Source organism: Acinonyx jubatus, chromosome B2, assembly GCF_027475565.1.
Source record: "Acinonyx jubatus isolate Ajub_Pintada_27869175 chromosome B2, VMU_Ajub_asm_v1.0, whole genome shotgun sequence".
Taxonomy (NCBI): domain Eukaryota; kingdom Metazoa; phylum Chordata; class Mammalia; order Carnivora; family Felidae; genus Acinonyx; species Acinonyx jubatus.
This window is the reverse complement of record NC_069385.1, coordinates 108,048,186-108,068,837: the sequence shown is the minus strand read 5'-3', so window position 1 is coordinate 108,068,837 and position 20,652 is coordinate 108,048,186. Positions and strand designations below refer to the sequence as shown.

The 20,652-nt window shown below is 58.0% G+C and overlaps 2 protein-coding genes across 3 annotated transcripts; one reads left to right on the top strand and one right to left on the bottom strand.

Moving 5' to 3' along the window:
* Window positions 1-897: 897 nt before the first annotated feature.
* On the bottom strand, window positions 898-8,010 carry NFKBIE (NFKB inhibitor epsilon). Its single transcript, XM_015071123.3, has 6 exons — window positions 7,382-8,010; window positions 4,848-4,950; window positions 3,953-4,175; window positions 2,798-2,886; window positions 2,391-2,630; window positions 898-1,505 (listed from the first exon to the last, which is right to left on the bottom strand). Exons 1-6 carry the CDS (start codon window positions 7,750-7,752, stop codon window positions 1,440-1,442), a joined length of 1,092 nt encoding a protein of 363 aa, XP_014926609.3. The 5' UTR covers window positions 7,753-8,010; the 3' UTR covers window positions 898-1,439.
* Window positions 8,011-12,999: 4,989 nt separating this feature from the next.
* TMEM151B (transmembrane protein 151B) lies at window positions 13,000-19,662 on the top strand. Of its 2 annotated transcripts, XM_027057641.2 has the most exons (3): window positions 13,000-13,542; window positions 15,729-16,169; window positions 17,356-19,662. In XM_027057641.2, the coding sequence occupies exons 1-3, from the start codon at window positions 13,420-13,422 to the stop codon at window positions 18,481-18,483; spliced, it is 1,692 nt and encodes a 563-aa protein (XP_026913442.2). In that variant the 5' UTR covers window positions 13,000-13,419; the 3' UTR covers window positions 18,484-19,662. The 2 variants fall into 2 exon arrangements, with proteins under 2 accessions (XP_026913442.2, XP_026913441.2); XM_027057640.2 differs by lacking the exon at window positions 13,000-13,542 and having other exon boundaries at window positions 14,700-16,169.
* Window positions 19,663-20,652: the final 990 nt, after the last annotated feature.

Genomic DNA, 20,652 nt, shown 5'->3' with positions numbered 1-20,652 from the left:
AACCAACCCGGGAGGTAGTGGTGCCCCTGCCCTCTTGGGACAGGGACATTGATGTTGTGCGTCCCAAGCACTTCCTCTTGCGCCACCCCTTCCCCGTTTTCTGACGGGAAGATACCTCCTTCCTTTCCCCAATGGGCTGCAGTTCTGTCCCAACTCCCCAAGACCTTCAGGCTCGGCATGACCTGGCCCGTCTACCTCGCCCACTCACCCACCCTCTGCAGAGTCCCACTGGCCTGCTCTCCGTTCCTCTAATTCACCAAAGGCCTTCGCCTGAACGCTCTCCCCACATCCCTTACTCGTCCTCGTGTCCAGGTGGAGATGACAGGCCTCACAGACCTCCCCTGACCGCCCAAAGTGTGGCCCTCCACCAACTCGTGTTCTCCACCCCACTCTTTTTTTCCCCCTCACAGAATCCACTGCAGCTTGCACTTACATATTTATTGGGGCGTTTGTGATTTTAATGGCTGTCTCACTCACTAGACCGTAAGATCCAAGTGGCCAGAGATTGTGTCGTTGGTTTATCCCCCTGTATCCATATTGGCCATATTCACCTCACAGGGAATTCAAACGTGTGTGGAATGAAAGGAAAAACACACAAAGCCACCCTCTACAGGCTGGCCTTTCTCTCCAGGGTCCTCCAGATGGCCACCTCCAGGGCAGTGGTGATGCCTCCCACCTGGGGGGGGGGGTCTTCTCATTCAGGGCAAGGGTTTGTGCTGGACAGAGAGGCCTGAGGATGGTACCCCCTCCCTCCCCCCCCAACACGCACTCCCTACCTAGCAGAGTCCTACCCTGCTCAAGTGGCAATTTCCTTCTCTCTGTCTCTACCATAAGGTCACAAGGCAGGCCTATCTAAAAATCCCCAATGCACGCAGACATGCACATGCGCAAAACAACTGTAGGGGGGGATCTTTATAAAGGTCTCTGCTGTTTTAGTGTCATGTTATTGAAACTTCCCCTTCCCCGGAGGGTCAGTTCAGGGCCTTCTGTGTGAAGTCTTTAAACAACAGTGTTTTTAAGAGTCCTCAACAGCAGTGAGATGGAACCCCTCAGGGTCCTGCTTGCTGATTTCAGTTTCTCTCCTCACTCAGGAGAGTCCATGTCTTCCTACTGATTGGCAGTTTCAGGCTGACCCAACGTGGGTAGAAACAAGAGCCCCTGCCGTCTTCTAGAGGCAAACAGGCTTTGCCCAGGATACCTGGGGCTTTGGGAGTCTTCAAGAATCTCCATCCACCTGGGAAAGTCTTCCTTCCAGACTTGCCTTCTCTCACTTGTGATCCCTCCTCTCCGCTCAGGACCGTACTGGCCCCAGGCTGTGGCCTCAGCAGTCCCCAGGACACCAGAAGGCACATTGTCAGGGCCCAGACTTCAGCAGCTGTAGCTCCGGCTTCCGGATGTGAAGAGGTGGAGTCTCCGGGGCCCCAGACTCTGCCCTGGCTTCAGTCGGCACACAGCAGTGGCTTCCCAGAGATCTTCAGGTCATCAAAGGGCAAAAGAGCCAAGGGCTGAGAAAGAGAATGGAGAGAAGCAAAATCAGGGCCCATGGGGAAAAAGCGGCAGTGGAGGAAGGGAGCTGGGCAGACAGATTGGACCATTTCTCCTCCACCAAATGACAACTCAAGGACATTGGGGAACAAATCTTCCCACTAATCCCCAACATAGCAGCCCCTCTGGGCTAGGCAGAGCCCTGAAGCCTTAGGCAAGCCCTGACTCTCTAAGATATCAGAATATCAGAGCTCCCACCCTGGAGGTGATTTAGCCCATGTGTCTGGTTTTGGGTTTTTTTATTTTTTGGTGGGGGGTGGGGGGCAGGGGCGCGGGGGGTACTTAGAAAACATTTTGAATATTTTTTTAAGTAAGCTGTAGGCCCAGTGTGGGGCTTGAACCCACAACCCTGAGATCAAGAGTTGTATGCTCTACGGACTGAGCCAGCCAGGAGCCCCAGAGTATTTTTTACTCTGAACACTTTAAAATGGGAAAGACACTACAGGAAATCTAGGTTCCATCTTTCTTCAAAAAATTCCAAGACCTGGCAACACTGGGCCCACATTCTTCCTCAGCAACTATCTGCTGAAGCTGAGTAGAGTGACCCTTGGGCATTGACTCTGGTCTCTCACAGGCCCCATCACCTTGCCTTACACCTATCCTGTCTCATCCATCCACTGTAGCTGCAGGGCTCCTGTTAGAGTCCAAGTTTGGGCTCCCTGGTCTTGACCAACTAAAAAAACAGAGGGGCAGAGGCTTGCCCAAGGTCCCACAGCTGGTGAGTGGCAGAGTCGTGGATTACTCCCGGGGATCCTGACTCTTTGGCCCTTTCAGCCATGATGGTGCCTGTGTCTGCTCTAGGTGCAGGAGGTCCTGGAGAGCAGAGCTGAGCCTATGCCTCTTACATCCTCAGCCAGGTCCTGGGGAGTCTCGTCTTCCACGTTCCGCAGCAGGGAGTCGGCACCTGCCTCGCACAGAGTGGATGAGATGCTGCTGAGGCCCCGACCTGCCGCAAGGTGCAGGGGTGTGCACCCATTGAGCATGCGGGCGTCTACGCGTGCGCCAGCCTGGAGCAGGAACTGCACCAGACCCCGCTCCTGGGTCTCCACAGCCAGGTGCAGGGCTGTTTTCCCACTGGTGCCCTCCTGGAGGAGAAGAAGGATGTCAGCCAAGGCCCTCGAGAAGAATCGTGCTGGGCCTGGGCCCTGGATAAGGAGGTGAGTGCCACCACTGCTGACTGCTAGGCAGGGGACTTGGGGCTGGATCAGGCGGTGGGGCAGGCCCTGGGCCGGGCCCTGATTGGTCCTCTCACCTGTGTGTCAATGTCAGCTCCGTTCTGCAGCAGCAGTGCCATGAGTGGCCGGTTCCTCTGCAGGGTGGCGATGTGGAGACAGGCCAGACCTGGGATGGGGTGAGGGTGGGGGCTGCTAATCAGCATCCACCAACTCTCTCCCTCCCTCTCTTCAGGGACCTCCCTACCCCTCAGCCCCAAGGGACTCACTGCCCACTCAATGCCTCTGATCACAGGAGTGTTAAAACACAAACCCAAAAACCCCCTCAAAAGTCTGAGGGGAAAGGAACTCAAAGTTTCCACCTTTTCAGAGTCATGTTATTGAAACTTTCATGCTTCAGGGGTCAGGTTGCTGAGTGACACCCCACATAGGTGTGCCCTCCCCCAGCACACATTCCCCTCCCCCTTCCCCCTCTCCCCGCCCGCCCCCCCCCCATCTCTAACTCTACCTGCCTTGAAGCCCCATCCAAAAGTCACCTTCTTCAGAGCTCTCCAGGATCCTCAGGCCCCAGCCACCCCTCCCCCCCACCCGCCCCGGGGCGGGGGGGGGGGGGGGGGCCCTGTCCTGCCCTGTGCTTCCCTAGCCTTCTTGCTACCCGCTTTCTGGCGTGGAACCACTCCCCCCACCCCCACCCCCGCCTACAGAACTTGATTCAAAGTGACATCCCTCACCTCCAAGTCTCTGCTCAAAGGCTGCTGCTCCTTGAGGGTTTCCCTGGTCACTCTCTTTAAAAATCACACCCGCCCCATCCCTCACATTCTAGTTCTCACTCTGCTCTACTTTTCCCACAGCACTTACAGCTTGGTAACCTACTAGAGAACTCACTTCTTATATTTAGTGTCTGCCTCGATCGCTCTCCAGCTCCTGGAATAATGTCTGGCACACAGAAGGCCCCCAGTACATTTTTGTTGCATGAATTAACGAGTTCGTCTAATCTCTGTTAAACTAAATATCTTGAGGGCAAGGTTTAGCTCTCTGTTTAGCTCACAGTAGGCTCTCATTAAATTCTAAATCAAGTTCATTCATTCATTCGTTCCTTCAGCAAAAAGGTACTGAGTACCTGCTGACTTAAAACTGGAGGTGCATTGACAGACAAGCTATGAACCTCCTTTTCCTGACAGTGGGGTCCATCTCTTGTCCCCTCCTCATCCCACAGGCCCTGAGGCTGCCCATACCTTGCCAGTTTTGCAGCTGGAGGTCCAGGGAGTGAGGTGGTCCTCGGCCCGGCTCTGGCCGCCCCTCCAGCAGGCAGCGGGCACAGGCCAAGTGCTGGCGCTGGCAGGCCACATGCAGGGCCGTGTCACCGTGTCTATCCTGTAGCACCCGACTGGCCCCCTTCAGCACCAGGGCCCGAACTGCACCCGGCTGGTCCAGATGTACAGCCAGATGGAGTGCTGTCTGTAGGCACAAAGGGTCCAGGGCTACTGTAGCATGCTCCCACCTCTGGGGACGTGCTAGGGTGGACACAGGAATTACCAGCTGCCAGCACGTTTTTTGAGGGCAGCTTATAAAGGCTATGGCCCTGGTCTTCCAAGGAAACGCTACCAAACCCTTCCCTCTGTCACTGCCCACCACCCCAGTTCTGGAGGCAGGGTGAGGAAAGTGGGGCCCTGCTCTTCTTAGAGGTCCCCTCAGCCCCTGGAGAAAGGACAGTTGGGGGCAGGGAAGACCTCTGTTCTCCTTGGGGGCCAAGTGACAAGGACGGGCTGGAGGGAGGAAAGACAGAGGCACCAGGCAGGCAGTCTCAACCTGGCATACTCCTCTTTTAAGGCTCCATGCAGATGCCGGATGCCGCCTCCTGTATTAATGCTCCCCACAGACACTGGGTCCCACAGCAGCTGGGGTCACAACTCTGGTCACCATGCTATGAAATCAGGAGTCCCCTAGCCCGGGCTCCAGCACCTTGTGGGCAGAGGCGTGTCTTACTTGCGTGTAGCATCAGCTTCTGTCCCAGGGTCTGGGATATGGTTTCCTGAGTGCGCAGCCCAAGTACCCTCGTGTGGCTGCTGGGAATGGCTGTCAGGGCAGATATAGGTATCTGGGCATAGCCCAGCCTTTCCCCCCACCCACCTGGTAAAGGTTGTTCTGAATGTCCAGGACCTCCTGGGGCAGCAAAGCCAGGCAACAGAGCAGCACAGCTGGGGCCTCGTGAATCACCGCCAAGTGGACCAGCCTGGGAGAGGGAGACCAGGAACAGGGTTTAAGTGTTAGGGCTCAGGCCAGAGACAGTGAGCTAGGGTCCTGGGGTTAGAAGGAAGAACACATCAATCTCTAAGAAGACACACATAGGGTCGGTGTAGGAAGTGAGAGTTTGGGCCAGGAAGTGAGGGTTGGTGAGGGAAGCCAGGATCCGGCGGGTGGGAGTTCCAAGTTCCCATCTCTGGCCTTCAGGGGGGCCTTGGCTGAGTGGGAGCGTGGGCAGGGTGCTGATGGGACAAGGTCCTTCCTGTTCAGCCTGCCCACACCCCACTCCCCTCTGGCCCCAGGGCCCCACCGGGCCGGCTGCAGCTCAAAGCCAAACTGAAAGCTGCCGGGGTAGCACAGAGGTGGTTTCCGGGGCTGAGCTCCCCACGTCTGCCAACCCCAACAGGGAGGACTGAGAGGGCAGGAGCGGGGTCACCCCCACTCGGGGCAACTCAGTGGTACACATTCCAACGGAGAGAACACAGAAGCTCGTGGAAGAGGAGACAGTGCGGCATCCTGTCCTGCTGCCCTTTCACAGGGGGATCAAGAGGGTCACTCTTCAGGCAGCACAGACTGGGTGGGGCCTGACCAGAGGCCCTCCACTCCGAGGACACTTCCAAGGGGAGGTCTGTGCAGTGCAGAAAGTGTGTGTTTGTTGGGGGCCAAAGAGCCTTAATCTCTTGCTCAGGTGGGAGGGGGGCAGTTGGGAGGGGAAGTTCCAGTCCTGGGGTTTCCCCACATCAGGTGGGGAAAACGAAAGCCAGAGCTGGAAGGTCTAGGCCGTGACAGCTGCCTTGGGGCATGAAGTGCCTTGGGGGGGTAGTTTGGGTAAAGGCCTGTCTGGGCTGGGGAGGGGGCTGCTCAGGCAGAAGGGGGGCAGGCTCAGTGGCGGGGCGGCAGGAGAGGCCCAGGAGAGAGTGACTGAGGGAGGGAGGGAGGAACCGCTCTGGAAATCCCCTCGGCCAGGGCCTGTTCTCTAGGTCACATTCCTGCAGCCACCTCCCTCTCTCCCTGTCTCCCCTCCTCCCACTTCCTCTCCCCACTTCCATAAGTCCTATAAGCCAGACACCTCTGAGGGAAGACAGGGCCCCCTCCCCTCTAAGGACCTCCTGGGGAGTCCTGACACCGCTTCTCCACCGCCCCTAACCCCACAGTCTAGACAGGACACCTGTCTTTAACTAGAGCCGGGTAAAGGCTTCTGCTGAGAGGCTGACAAAGGACGGCAGTGCCAGAAGTCACCACTCCCTAGGTCAAAGGTCAGCCAGAGGTATTCCACATGGAACCCCCAAATTCTTGGTTCTGGGCCTGAGGGTTGGTGATCTGGGCGGGATACAAAAAGGCCTGAGGTCATTCCTCTCCCACTCCCTGGGTCCAAACGCTATCTTTGTCAAAGGCCACCCAGGATTAGGACCCTCCCATCTCCTCCAAAAAGCAGGTCAAGACAGACACCTGCTGCCTCCTCTACCCTCCCCACCCCCATTCATTCCAGCATCCCCAGTCTGGGACCCCAGCCCACTCCACTCTGTTCCTCATCCACAAATCCCAGCCACCCCCTCTCTTGACAGTGTTTCTTCTTCCTAAGGGACAAATCCTCAACTGGCCAGTCCCTCCCACCCAAACTACTTCTTACTTCAACTGCCTGCCCCCCCAGCCCAGTCCCCACCAAGCTCCACCTGGGCCTGGGGCAGGAAGGGTAAAGTAAAGGGGTCAGACAGGACAGTGAGGGGGACTTGGAGGGCTCAGGAGGTAGAGGGTGCCGGTAAAGCTGACTCCAGCCCTCACTTCCCCTTTCACAGCAGAGAAGGAAGTAAGCTGGGCAGCCAGCCGCCTGTCTGTCTGATGGGGCAAGAGTGCTCCAGCCTGGCTCACCCCCTCTTCCTCAGGGCTAGCCTCAGCTCTGCACCCTGCCAGCAACTCCATCCTTAGCTTCCTGACCCCTCCTGGCAACCTGTAACTGGCATCTTTTGTTCCCCGAGACGGGGCATTCTGAGGTCAGGGGCTGGGAATCCCAGATATTGAGCAAACAAGGATACCTACCCTCTTCCCCAGCAAGGAAAAAAAAAAACCCTAAAAATCTGGACTGGTCAGGGGAATTTTCTCTTCCAAGGGGTGGGTTATTGGTAGCTTTCCGAGCTGCTAGCTGGGTTCCAGGTGTCTGGTAAGGGCCCTACCAGCTCTGCCCACCTCCCAAAGGGAGTGCAGAGAAATGATGCTGGGGCCTCTGGTCTGGGTCCCTCCAGAGCTAAAAAGTGGGCTAAGAGTGAAGTCTGGAGTTTGGAAGAGTGGGGACGGCCCCTTCCAGCGCGGGTGTCTTGAGGGATCCTCACAGAGTGGGTTCCCGGCCTGTTGAGGCTCCTGGCAGGCCCAGAGTTGGCATCGATTGGAAGGGGTCCCTGTCTCAGCTTAGACCCCAGACTCACGTGTCTCCATCCTCCGAGATGTAAGTGAGTGCTTCCAGCTGCTGAGGGCTCAGCGCTCCCGCTGCGGGGAGCGGAGAGCGTGGGGCTGGGTCCTCCTCGGTCTCCGTGCCTCCCAACAAGGGCAGGGGCTCAGTGAGCGACGAGGAGCCATAGGTGGAGTCAGCTCGCTCCCCATCTGTATCTTCCTTCTCCTGTGGCTCCTTGGCTGTTCCCGGAGGATGGGTCCAAGGCTGGGGGCCGCCACTGTCCGAAGGTCCGGAGGCCGGGGCCGGGGTGGGCTCGGGCAGGGAGCGCAGAGAACGCAGAGACTCGATGCCCGAGTCGTACTGGCTCTCATCCGTCTCGTCCGGCCCCTTGCGCGCCTCCGACATGCCCGCGGTGCCGGCCCACGGGGGCCAGGTCCGAGCAGGATCCGGCTCCGGGCTCCGCCGCGCCGCCTTTCCGGGTTGCAGGTCCGCCTTGCGGAGCTGGCGCCCGGCCCGGAGTGGCGTTCTTCCCGGGCTGCGGGGGCCCGAGGGGTCGGCGAGAAGCGCGGGCGAGGCTCGGAGCGCTGGCGGGTTCCAAGGCAGCGGCTACTCCGAGCAGCTGGACTGCCCAGTCGGACGCGCTCTCTCGCCCCGCCCCTCCTGCCCCGCCCCCGACAGACGCTTCCGGACCGAGGCCCCGCCCTCCGGAATCCCCCTTACCCCGCCTTCTGCGTTGGCTCCGAGTCAGGGGTTACCCGGTCCTGAGTCACTCGTGCGTAAATTCACCCATTCATTCATTCATTCATTCACCCATCCATCCTGCCATCCATTCACATTTTCCCCCGTCCTTCTTTTTTTCATTCATTAATTCCATGCATTTTCTTTCCTTCCTTCCCTTCTTCCATTTCTTCATTCATTTTTCCATTCATTCATTCGTTTGTTTTTTAAAGGAATATTTATTAACCGTCTGCACAGGCTGAGCTGAGCGTCTTGCAGGGAAAGCACGCAGGTGATGGCACGGGGAGCCATTGCTTCCTATCTCCTGCCCATTTCTCTCAATTGCTCTGTTTTTCTCATCTATCAGTGCCCAGGAGTTTGGGTAGGGAAAGATAAGATCCCTATTGTCTGTAAAGAAGCAGTTTTCCCTTTGGGTCCTGGATAGAGGGTCTCCTGTGTCAAACTTCCAGATCACATAGAATTGGGCATGAGGACGGATTTTTAATTTTTGTTCTTTTTTGAAAGTAGGTTTTCCCAGGCAGGCCCTTGTCAAAAAAAAAAAAAAAAAAAAAAAAAAGGCAGAGTGGTCATGTTTTTTGTTTGTTGTCTAAAAAAGCAGAGTGGTCATTCTTCTCAGGGATGAAACACTGGCTCCGGGTACTTACAACATCTGGTTACCCCCAGCAGGCAGGGAAGTTTAGTTCCTCCTGGTGGGGCCAGGATGGGGAGGCCCCAGACATGCTGGGCCATGCTCTGCTGAGGTCCCCACCACAGCCACAGCCCTCATGCCAGCACATCTTTCCTCCTTCCCTGTCCCTGCTTTCCCTGGGTCTAAAGGGCCTAGGGAGGTTGTAGGCATACTCCACCCACACAGTGAGCCCCAAACTAGTGCCCCATGATTCATCCCCTACCCCAAGTGCCAAAACCTAGGGCAGCAGTGACTTTAGATCATCCCCAAGGGAACATCTCCCTATTCCATCTCTAGCATTGGTGGAAGGAAGCTGGAGTGAGTGTAGACAGCTACTAACCAGCTGTCCTACTGCCCTCCTCCGTGCAACAGCATTTTAACCGTCTATCTGACAGACATGTATGGGGCTTCTCCTATATGCCTGACACTGGTATTTCTTTTTTTTTTTTTTTAATTTAATTTTAAAGCTTATTTATTTATTTATTTAGAGAATGATCATGCCCTGAGCTGAAATCAAGAGTCAGATGCTTAACTGACTGAGCCATCCAGGCGCCCCTGACATTGGTTTTTCTGCTGGAAGCAAAAGCAAGTATCAATAGTAACAGTAATAACCAACAACCACTAACCCCACCTCACCCCAAAATGTCCCATGGCCCTAGCCTTCACAAATCTCCCTGACAATTACAATACAGACTGATTGTGCTAAGACAGGAGTGAGCACAGGGTGCTGTGGGGCCATGGAGTGGGGTCAACTACACAGTGGGGTGAGGGGAAGGGACGGTTTCATCTGACCTGGAAATGGGAAGGGAAGAGGGCTGGGGAGAAGAGAAGTGCCTAGTGTGTGTGCTTGGAGGGGGGGCAGTGAGTAAAGAGAAGAGAGTGGATGGACAGACAGGAGGAGATGACCCACTGCTCTTCCTCCCCGTGGAGGACCAGAGTGGAGAGGATGTGTTGAACATGAGGCAGTGAGACGCCATGAGGGGAAAGCCCAAGGAAATCGAGGCATCTCCTTCCCTTGAGGTCAGCGTGATTTCAGATGTTCTCAACTTCCTCCCCTGACATGTTCCTCTCTCCTCCTCAAAGGCTGGAGCAAAAAATACAGTCATAAACTCCAGACCCAGACGACTTGGGCTCAAAATCTGGCACGATCACATCCCCATCTTAAAGTTGGGAAGCTGAAACCCAGAGGGGTGAGTTGACCTGCCAAAAATCAGTCCGAAAAGGCAGAGCACGGTTCTCCTGCCCCTAATCCAAAACTTTGAAAACATTTTTCAGTGAAACTTTCTTTCTTTTATTATGAAGGTCTAAGGAATTGGGGCATCTGAACCTTCGGCAAGGACACAGAAACTCAGGAAGATGCAGTGACTGCTCCTTTCATTCATACGGAGGCTGAATTTAAGGAAAAACCTATCCCAATTCAGTCCCGGGTCTCGCTCTGAACCAGAACAGGTGTGTAGCTGCCCCTTTTCTAGCCACGTGGGGGCAGCATTGAGTCACGCACTGCTTCCAGCACCGAGCCTGCACTTTGACAGGAAGCCCTTAGGGGGACACTTCAGGAAAGGGGACAGGGACCATACAGTTTCATTTGGAAAGATGACATGAGGACTCTGACTCAGGCCTCAACGTGGTCAGGGCCCTGACTTTGCTTCCTCAGCCCCTCCAGTCCTCTTCCCTCTGCCGTTTTTTTCTGGTTCCCTTTGTAGTGCCCCACTCCCAGCCTCCACCCACCCCAGTCAAGCTCATCTTCAGAAAACAGGCCCAGTTGCCATGGTGACCAGCTGGTCAGCTGGCTCCTTCCACACCCCCTCCCTTCACCCCTCTTTCCCCCGAGCTTCCAAGGAAGGGTTATGTGTGTGAATGGAGAAGGGGAGTTGTTGGGGGGCTTTTATCTTGGGAGCTCTGGGGTTGGCCAAAAGGAGTTGGGCTAGCTCTCCTCCAAAGCCCCCTGAGGGGGAGAAGGGAAGGCAGTAGGGGTGGGGAACAGGAGGAAGATTATAACAACTAAGTGGAGAGTGTGAGGATCCCATCTGGGTTGGGAAAGGGCAGGGTTAGGAACTCTGCACTCTGTCTGCAGTGAGGACTGAACTAAATGGAATGGGCTGAGGTAAGATGAGGGGTTGGAGTTAGATGTGAGGCAGGAATTCCCACAAAACATGAGTGAGAGACCCTGGAGTAAGCCACCAAGTGAAAGGGCTCTTCAGGACCACACCCTTCCTCTGTTTGGGTAGGGAGGAAGGACTCACTGACTACTGGAGGATCGTGCAGGCTGGATAGTTCTGAAGCAAGAGGCAGACAGCTGACCATCCATCTTCACCTTGCCTGGAAAGAGAAGAGTAGGAAAATGGAGGCAGGACCAGGAGTGGGGGTGTATGTGGGGGTGGAGGCAGTGACTAACCTGCCTCAGATGAGGGGCAGGACCATCCCAGCAGATCAGTACGCTTGTCCCATATCCCCAAAGACCAGATTATCCCAAGCTTTGCCTTAAACTAACTTCCTACTCACAAACATCTGCATGGCCTTTGGAATGAGAAAGATCTGGATTCTAGGATTAGTTCTGTGAGTACCAGCAGGTGACCTTGAATAAGTCAGTTACCCTCCCTCTACCTTGGTTTCTTGTGGGTAAACGGGGGAACAGTTAATATATATATGTCAAAGACTCTAATGTAACACATAGCAAGCAGTAGGATTCCACAGTGACTGTGCACACACAGATTGAATATGCGTAGCCTTTATACTACTTTTTTGATGTTTATTCTTTTTGAGAGACAGTGAGTGGAGGGCGGGGAGGCAGAGAGAGAGAGAGAGAGAGAGAGAGAGAGAGAGAGAGGTAATCCCAAGCAGGCTCTGAGCTGTCAGCACAGAACCTGATGGGGTGCTTGAACCCACAAACAGGGAGATCATGACCTGAGCCCAAATCCAGAGTCAGACACTTAATCAACTGTGCCACTCAGGCACCCCTATTCTATTTTTTTTAAAGATTAAAAAAAAATTATTTTAGAGAGTGTGGGGAAGTAGGGGGGGGGGGAAGGAGCAGAGGGAGGAAGAGAGAGGATCTTTTTAAAAAAATGTTTGTTTATTTATTTATTTTGAGACAGCAGGGAAGGGGCAGAGAGAATTCCAAGCAGGCTCCACGCTGTCAGCACAGAACCTGATGTGGGGGGAAAACTCACCAACCATGAGATCATGACCTGAGCCGAAATCAAGAGTTGGATGCTCAACCAACTGAGCCACCCAGGGCCCCAGAGAGACAAAATCTTAACAGGCTCCATGCTCCGCATACAGCCTGATTTGGGGCTTAATCCCACAACACTAGGATCATGACCTGAGCTGAAATCAAGAGTCAGATGCTCAACTGACTGAGCCACCCAGGTGCCCCCCCCATCATACTATTTTATCATAATGATTGGTCCCCATCCCCAATTAGATTTTGTATTCTTTGAGGGTAGAATATTGTATGTTTCATTTCTGAACAGGGTACTCAGTAGAGACCTAATATCTGTTTATTGCATGGATGCATCCAGGAATGAATGAATGTCAGTTTTCTTTCTGCCTGTCCTAAGCAGTACAGAAGAGCAGTGTGGGTAGATGGCGGGAAAGGGTAGGTTACTCACAGCCCAGCTTGGGGTATGATTATGCCTCCTACACCCACAGAAGAAGGTCAAAGCCGTAGAGATCGTCCAGTTAACTTTTTCGATGCACAGATGAGGAAACTGTGGCTTGAAGAGCGGAAGGCACTTGCACAAGGTCACACAACCCCTCAATGGCAGAGCCAGGATTAAAAATTAGAACTCAGGTTTCCTGGTCTCCAGCCTAGGGTAATGTACACACTTCATTCTTCTTTGGGGCTGTTCTTCTAAGGAAGGAAAATAGCTTTGGGAAGGCTGGTTCCAATGTCCTCCCCTCTGCCCTCTGTTAGTCCTTTCTCATATCCAGCTTCAATTCTTACCCTATTCCATCTCTGTTCAGTTGGGTCAGGCGTCTGAAGGCTGGCTCCTGCCTTAACCCGTTACCACCCAACTGGGAGTAAGGATCTTCCCTAGGGTTCCAAGGCTCAATTTCCTCTCCCCACCCTCTGCCCCAGGAACTTGCGGGAACCAAGGATGGGGAGGGATGTTGGCTGAACCGCTGGCGCCCCCTCCACGATGAAGGGACAGAGAAGTGTTGCTGCACAGATCTTCCCAGGATGGGGCGGGAGGAGGGGGTGCGGTGAGCAGGGCTGGGAGTGGGGAAGGGGTGTAGGGAGCCCCTGTTGCTTCTCCTCTTTGGGGGGTGGTTATTAGGTAGGCTTGCGGAAGGCGGAGTTTGGGGGGCCGGGGGCGGGGCTCCTGCGCTGGGAGGAAGAGGGGGGGCGCGCTGGCTCCAGCTCGGCTCAGACAAAAGGCGGCGGCGGGAGCGGGCGGGAGGCGGAGCGGCGCCGCGAGGGCCTCAAGGTGACACCCGCCCCCGGCCCCGGCCCCCCCCGGCCCGGCCCCCCAGCCCGCCTCCCCACCCCCAGCCCCTAGACCCCTACCCTCCGGTGCCCTTTCCAGGCCCCCTCCCCCCGGCGGGGGGTGGGGAGCAGCGAGGGCCCCGCCCCCTCCCGCCCCCTCCCCAGGGCCCGCGCAGGATGCCCTCGGCCCCCGACAGCCCCCCGGGAAGCCCTGAGCTCGACGCACCCCCTCTACGCCATGTCCCCCCCTGGCTCGGCCGCGGGAGAGAGCGCCGGCGGCGGCGGCGGCGGTGGCGGCCCCGGGGTCCCGGAGGAGCCCACGGCGGCGGCGGCGGCGGACGAGGGCCCCGCCCGAGAGGAGGTGAGAACAGGCGGCGCCCCTTCCCCGGGCGCGGCCGTAGCCTGGTCCCCCATCCCCCGCCGCGCGCGGCCCCCGCCGGTTCCGCCGCAGCGCGGCCGGCGCCCCGCACCCCGAGCCGGCCGCCGCAGCCGCAGTCCCGCGCCGATGCCCCCACCGGTGGCCGGAGCTGTCCGCGGTGGCGGGGAAGGGGCTGCGCCGGGGGCGGGGCTCGGGGGTCCCGGGCAGGGGGAGGGGCCTAGGGGCGGAGCCTCGCGGACCCCGGGCGGAATGGGGTGGGGACGGTGGCAGGATTCCTGTTTCGCGAAGGGGATGCAATCTTGAATGCAAGGAAGGGCGACTTGTAGGGGCTACAGAGGCAGAAGAGGAAATGGTGGTGGTACCTGAGCTGTGGTCCTAAGAAGGTCAAATGTGTACAGAGGCGATTACCCCCGGGGTCACTGGGAGTGAGTGCACCTCTCTCCCAACGTCCCTGCAGCTCCCTCATTCCTGGGTGGGGGGAGGCCCTGAGTCCAGGAATCCTTCAGAGTGTTGGAAATCAGCATCTCCCTAGTTGGAGCCCTACTCTTCAGTCCTCTGAACCTGGAGACGAAGAGACTGAGGAAGGTACCAGTAGCACTGCTCCCCTCCCCCCCCCCCCCCAGGCACACTCGTGCACACACATATATATACACACTGCACTTGAGCAGAAGCACATGGGACGGGGCAGACCTGCAGGTAGAGACCCTTTCAGATGTGCGCTCAGTGGGATACACTCAGGTGGACACACAAAGGTGCACATATGTACACACCCCAAGGACAAGGCTCCCAGAAAGGTACCCCGTACCCTAATCTTGTTTGTATACGCTGTGTGCTATTTCCTAGCCCACCCTACCTATCTGCACTTCCAGATCTTTCCTCTCATTTCACACCAGGCCCAGGGACTGCTGCCTGTTACTGTGCCCTTCCTTTCCACCCTCTTCTCCCTTCCCGTGGCTAGCCTCCAGGTTAGGCCTGGGGAATTGGAGGAAGTCAGGATCTAGTATGAGGGTGTGGGGGGGGGAGGGGTTCCTAAAGCTAGACAGCAGGGAGGAGGAGTTGAAAGCACAGCCCACCACCAGAATTCCAACTCCATTCTCATCTATTAAGTGGCTGCTGCGTGCTGGGTGCCACGGTCGGCGTGCTGGGTGCCACGGTCGGCACCCAGGATGCAGAGACGGAGACCCTGCCCTCAGGAGCACTCAGTCTAGACACGTAAACAACTCATTGGGGCAACCATGGGACAGAGTGAGCCAAGTGCTTCAAGAGGCCCCCAGAGAGCCAGCCCCAAGAATCATTTTCTTTTGACAAATGGCTGGGCTGCAAACCTCTTCCTCCCTACTCCCCACCCAGTCCCACATCCCCTTTCCCCAGCCACTTGCCTCGGCCCTTCTGGATATCTCCTCCTGGACTGCCTTCTACTCAGAGATGCCAGTCCTCTCCCTCCCCTCTGAGAACAGGAAAAGGATGTGAGGGTCCAGGAAGGGGACTCACAGGGGGCCTAGGGTTCAGAACGTGGGGAAGGAGTCAGAACTGAGGGTTTCCTGCCCCCTCCCAAAGGAGGTATGAGACTAATTGTCTGTGAGGGACAGGGAAGTGGATGGGTCAAAGAGGACTGGCTCTTCCAGAACCTAGGACTCAAAGAACCTGGAAGAAGCGAGGGCCTCACCTGTTAAGCGGGAAAGTGATGTCAGTGGGTCCCTCCCCACTTTCCTGGAACACCTGGAAGGAGTCCTGGCTGGGGACCTGCCTTCCCTGATGCCTATCTGTCCTCCCTTGTCTTCCCCATCCACGCCTTCTCCTGTTTCACTGCCATCTTTATGTCTGTCTTTGGACTGTGTTTTTCTGGGCACCATCCTATCCATCTGTGTCTTCTCTGCCACCTGGGCCTCCTCCCTCCATCTCTGGCTGTGATCCCTCGCTGCCTTTTGGGGTGTCTCTCTCTACACTTCCCTGCATTGGCATTTTGTTCTCATTTCCTGTCCCCATGGCTCACTCTGGGTCATTTCTGCTTTTATCTTTGGTCCTTGGCTCCCATCTTGGTCTTACCTTTTCTTGCCACGTCCCTGTCATCTCTGATGCTGGCTTCCACCCCTCCATCCATCTCTGTGCTGGGTCCTGCCACTCTCACTCCCTGTTCACCTTGGACCTTCCCCTGCCCATCTGAGCAGCAGCGTCCCATCCAGCCCTCTTTCACCAAGTCCCTCTGCCGTGAGTCCCACTGGAAGTGCCTGCTGCTCTCGCTGCTCATGTACGGCTGTCTGGGGGCCGTGGCCTGGTGCCACGTAACCACGGTGACCCGCCTCACCTTCAGCAGCGCCTACCAGGGCAACAGCCTCATGTACCACGACAGCCCCTGCTCCAACGGCTATGTCTACATCCCCCTGGCCTTCCTGCTCATGCTGTACGCCGTCTACCTGGTGGAGTGTTGGCATTGCCAAGCCCGCCATGAGCTGCAGCACCGTGTTGATGTGAGCAGCGTGCGGGAGCGTGTGGGCCGCATGCAGCAGGCCACGCCCTGTATCTGGTGGAAGGCCATCAGCTACCACTATGTCCGCCGCACCCGCCAGGTCACCCGATACCGCAATGGAGACGCCTACACCACCACCCAGGTGAGGGGCTGGAGGGGAGCGCAGGCCAGTCCAGAGGGGAGGGGGGTGCTGGGACCCTGACTGACTGTTCCCAGGGGGAGGAGCACAGGCAGCAGTGAGCTGCAATAGCAACCATAATAATAACGGCAAACACTAGCAGCAAGGCTCTGCCCTACATATATTACAAATACCAGATTGATTTATTTAACCCTCCTAACAACCCTATGAGGTAGGTAACTACTATCCGCATTTTACAGATGAGGAGAGTGAGGCTTGGAGAGGTTAGTACCTTGCCAAAGTCAAACAGTATGTGGTGGAGCTGGGATCTGAACCCAGGCAGTCTGGCTCCAAGGTCTATACCGCTTAGTGCTTAATGGTTGGAGATGGCCTCACAGGCACTGTCCCGCGGCATTCTCTCACCCATTTAGTGAGGTGGCTGCTACCAGGGCCTCTTTCACAGGGAAGGAATCCTAAACTCAATGACTTGCCCAAGGTCTGCAGCTTCTTAGTGGTAGTGCTAGATTTAAGCCAGGGGCCCTTTGCCAAGTCCAAGGCTCCCAGAGGTGGGAGTCTGCTGGCAAAAAGGTGGAGGTCGAGGCATGGGAGGCCTCGTGGAGAGGTGGAGTGGGGGCCAATTAGCACTTACTGGACCCTCCAGGATTAGGCATTATTCCAGCCCTGGAGGAAGAGGTTTTCTCAGATAACGGTGACCCCCGTCTCAGTTTTGGGATGGGTAAACAGAAACCCGGGGCCTGTGAGAATCAGGAAGGGGGCTGGGTGACAGCTAAGGTGTGAACAGGGAGCCCCGAGACAAAGCCGGTTCCGGCCATTAGGGACCACATCTGTAAACAGGAAGGGCAGGCCATTTGGGGTCATGAGGGGGCAGCGGGGGACATGGGAGACGGCAAAAAGGTTAGGCAAGCCCGAGGGGCAGTTCGTGGCCAGCGCCTGACCCCGTGACGAAGCAGAGCTTAATTCAAACTAGAATACACCCGCAGGTCTGAGCTCCGGCCCGTCTTCCTCTCTAGTTGAGTACGTTGAGGGCTTGCGCTGCTCCATAAAGCAGATGATAAGCAGATCCTACCCGGCTCCAAGCGGGCTCGAAGGCAGGGCAGGCTTAGGGTTTGAGCAGGCAGCAAGAGCGGCGATGGGGCGGACGAGGGTGAGCCGACAGAGGCGACTCCCGCCGCCCTCCCCGGCGCCGCAGGTCTACCATGAGCGCGTCAACACGCACGTGGCGGAGGCCGAGTTCGACTACGCGCGCTGCGGCGTCCGCGACGTGTCCAAGGCGCTGGTGGGGCTGGAGGGCGCGCCGGCCACGCGCCTGCGCTTCACCAAGTGCTTCAGATTCGCCAGCGTGGAGGCCGAGAACGCGTACCTGTGCCAGCGCGCGCGCTTCTTCGCCGAGAACGAGGGCCTGGACGACTACATGGAGGCGCGCGAGGGCATGCACCTCAAGAACGTGGACTTCCGCGAGTTCATGGTGGCCTTCCCGGACCCGGCCCGGCCGCCGTGGTACGCCTGCTCGTCCGCCTTCTGGGCCGCGGCGCTGCTCACGTTGTCGTGGCCGCTGCGCGTGCTGGCCGAGTACCGCACGGCCTACGCACACTACCACGTGGAGAAGCTCTTCGGCCTGGAAGGTCCCGGCTCGGCGAGCAGCGCGGGCGGCGGCCTGAGCCCCAGCGACGAGCTGCTGCCGCCGCTCACGCACCGCCTGCCGCGGGTCAACACGGTGGACAGCACGGAGCTCGAGTGGCACATCCGCTCCAACCAGCAGCTGGTGCCCAGCTACTCGGAGGCGGTGCTCATGGACCTGGCGGCGCTGGGGGCGCGCTGCGCGGGGGCGGCGGGCGGCGGCTACGCGCCCACGTGCCGCTACGGCGGGGTGGGCGGCCCGGGCGCGGCGGGCGTGGCCCCGTACCGGCGCAGCTGCGAGCACTGCCAGCGCGCCGTCAGCAGCTCGTCCATCTTCTCGCGAAGCGCGCTCAGCATCTGCGCCAGCCCGCGGGCCGGGCCCGGGCCCGGAGGCGGGGCGGGCTGCGGGGGCAGCCGCTTCTCGCTCGGCCGCCTCTACGGCTCCCGGCGCAGCTGCCTGTGGCGCAGCCGGAGCGGGAGCGTCAACGAGGCGAGCTGCCCCACCGAGCAGACGCGGCTGTCGAGCCAGGCCAGCATGGGGGACGACGAGGACGACGACGAGGAGGAGGCCGGGCCGCCGCCGCCCTACCACGACGCCCTCTACTTCCCGGTCCTCATCGTGCACCGGCAGGAGGGGTGTCTGGGCCACAGCCACCGGCCGCTGCACCGCCACGGCTCCTGCGTAGAGACCTCACTGTGACCTCCGGCCCCGGGCAGCCCGTCGCCCTCCCTCCTGCCCCTCGCGGGACTGAGCTTCTTGCGTGTAGCAGGGGGGTCATGATGGTGACCGAGGCTGTGCTGGGCACGGCGCGGGGAGCGGGGAGGCGACGGTGCGCGGGACAGACCCCATGGGGTCCGGATCCCCCGCCTTCCCTGTACATAAAGAGACCGATGGGTGGGAGGGGATGGGCGGGGGGGGGCTCCGGAGAATCCCGGCACGGTGGGCTCTTCCAGCCCCGTCCCTGTCCTAGGGGGACACCTCCCCGCCCTACACGCACACTCGAGATTTCCCGTCCAGCCTTTCAACGGATCTTCTGACTGTTAGTGGAGGCCGTGCTGTGGCACCGCGTGGGGCCTGTCTCCAGTGTGAGGCCCCTCGCTGTGCAGCTGGGGAGGTTTAGAGGCGTGGGGAAGGGAAATTGGGGCTTTCCTTCCATCGCTGCCTGGCCCCACCAGGGCCTCTCTCTACTGAGGTCGCCGTGGTTTGGCGAACAGCGGGGCTGGCTTCCAACCAGCTAATGAATTCAGTGGGTCTGAAGCCGGGGCCAGATGTCAGCCCCGATGCTCCATCTCAAAACCGTGCAAATGTTGCTATCCTCTTCTTGGCGCTGGCCCCAACCATCGGGGTTTCCTTTCTGCCACTCCCTTCACTGCTGTTTATCTCGCTGGGCCCCTGGAGTGTGGGTCCTGGAGGGACTGTGCTCACACTGCACACGTCACTCCCCCTGCCCCCCTCCGGCTCTCTGGCCCTAAAGAGTACTTGCCCAGAGAGGAGGGAGGCATAATGTGGAGGGCATGTACCTCAGTCCTTTCTCTAAACTCTGCAGCCCCCTGGCAGCAGCAGCCTCCTCACCTGGGTTCTGAGAGGGCTCTCCCTTCAGTTGAGGGGGTTGGGGGGTGGGATACCCTCCCCCTAGGCGCGTTCATTAAAGCTGGCCAACGTGAGTGGGTGGGAAGAGTGGGAGACAGACCTGGGTGACAAACTCTAGAAGCAGGTGGGATTCAAAGAGGAGAGGGCAGTGGAGGGAGACTGAAAGGGGTGTCTGGGGCAACTTTTGCTTCCCCAGACTTGGGGGGGGGGGTGCAAAGGGTGGTTGTCCCCACACATTACCTCTGTAGGACTGAGGATGTCCTCACAAGCCCCAGCTGGAGAAATGAACTCAAATCCAGTGGCAGGGTCAGAGGCAGGAATTCTCTAAATCTTGCCCAACCCCTCTGTCCTCCCCTATCCCATGAGCTGAAGCCCTGCAGTGGGGCCCAGAGGGGCATCCTGCCACCACCCAAGGGCGCTGGCCCCACGTCCTGTTCCCCTAAAGCTGTGACACCTCCTCTCCGCCACCACTCCCTCCCTGATGTGCTTCTGTGTGCATGTCTGCGTACAACCCCCTGCCCTCCCAACTCTCCTGCCAAAGTTTTCCCAGCAGACTTAGTGCCCAGGGATTGAGGTCACATTTCAGGCTGGAGAGGATAACCCTTGGGCGGCCGCCATCGCTCACCCCTGATGCTCCTCGCTTTGCCCGAGCCATCAGAGCTCCTCCGTACCCTCCTTCAGCCTCTGCCATCTTCCTCCAGCCTAGCCAGGCCTACACCTGCCAAGGACATGGCCTCCACCTATGCAACATCTCCTCTGGCTCCCCCTGTCCCCTTCCCTGGGGGACTCGGGAGGTACAGATTGTGGGGACACCACGGCCCGTGGCCCACTGGGGTTGAGCTTTACTTTGCTGTAGCGATGGCTGAGTGGGAAGGCAGAGGAGGCAGGAGATGGGGAGGCTTGGGCAGGAGGGAACAGCTGTCCACTAGGTTTCCCTGGGCAGCAGGGGCCACCTGCCTGCCAGCACTGAATCTGCCTGGGCCCTGAGTCTGTGCTCCTCGGGGGCCTGGAGGTTGGAGCACCCCTCTTTGCTCTGAACAGACATCTGTGAGGTACAGGTGGTGGGAGCTGTGGCCGCAGGCCCCAGTTCTTGGCACCTGGATGTCATACCCTTGGGCGGCCTGGCCACTTCTCGGCTCCAAGGAGGAAGGAACTCAGCTCCTTCTCCCTCAGGCCTGTTCCTGAGACAGAGCCTGAGCTGGGGGGGGGGGGGGGTGCGGGGGGCACTATTATTATTTTTGCCTGTATTGACCATTTCTGCCTAGGTCTTCTTACGCA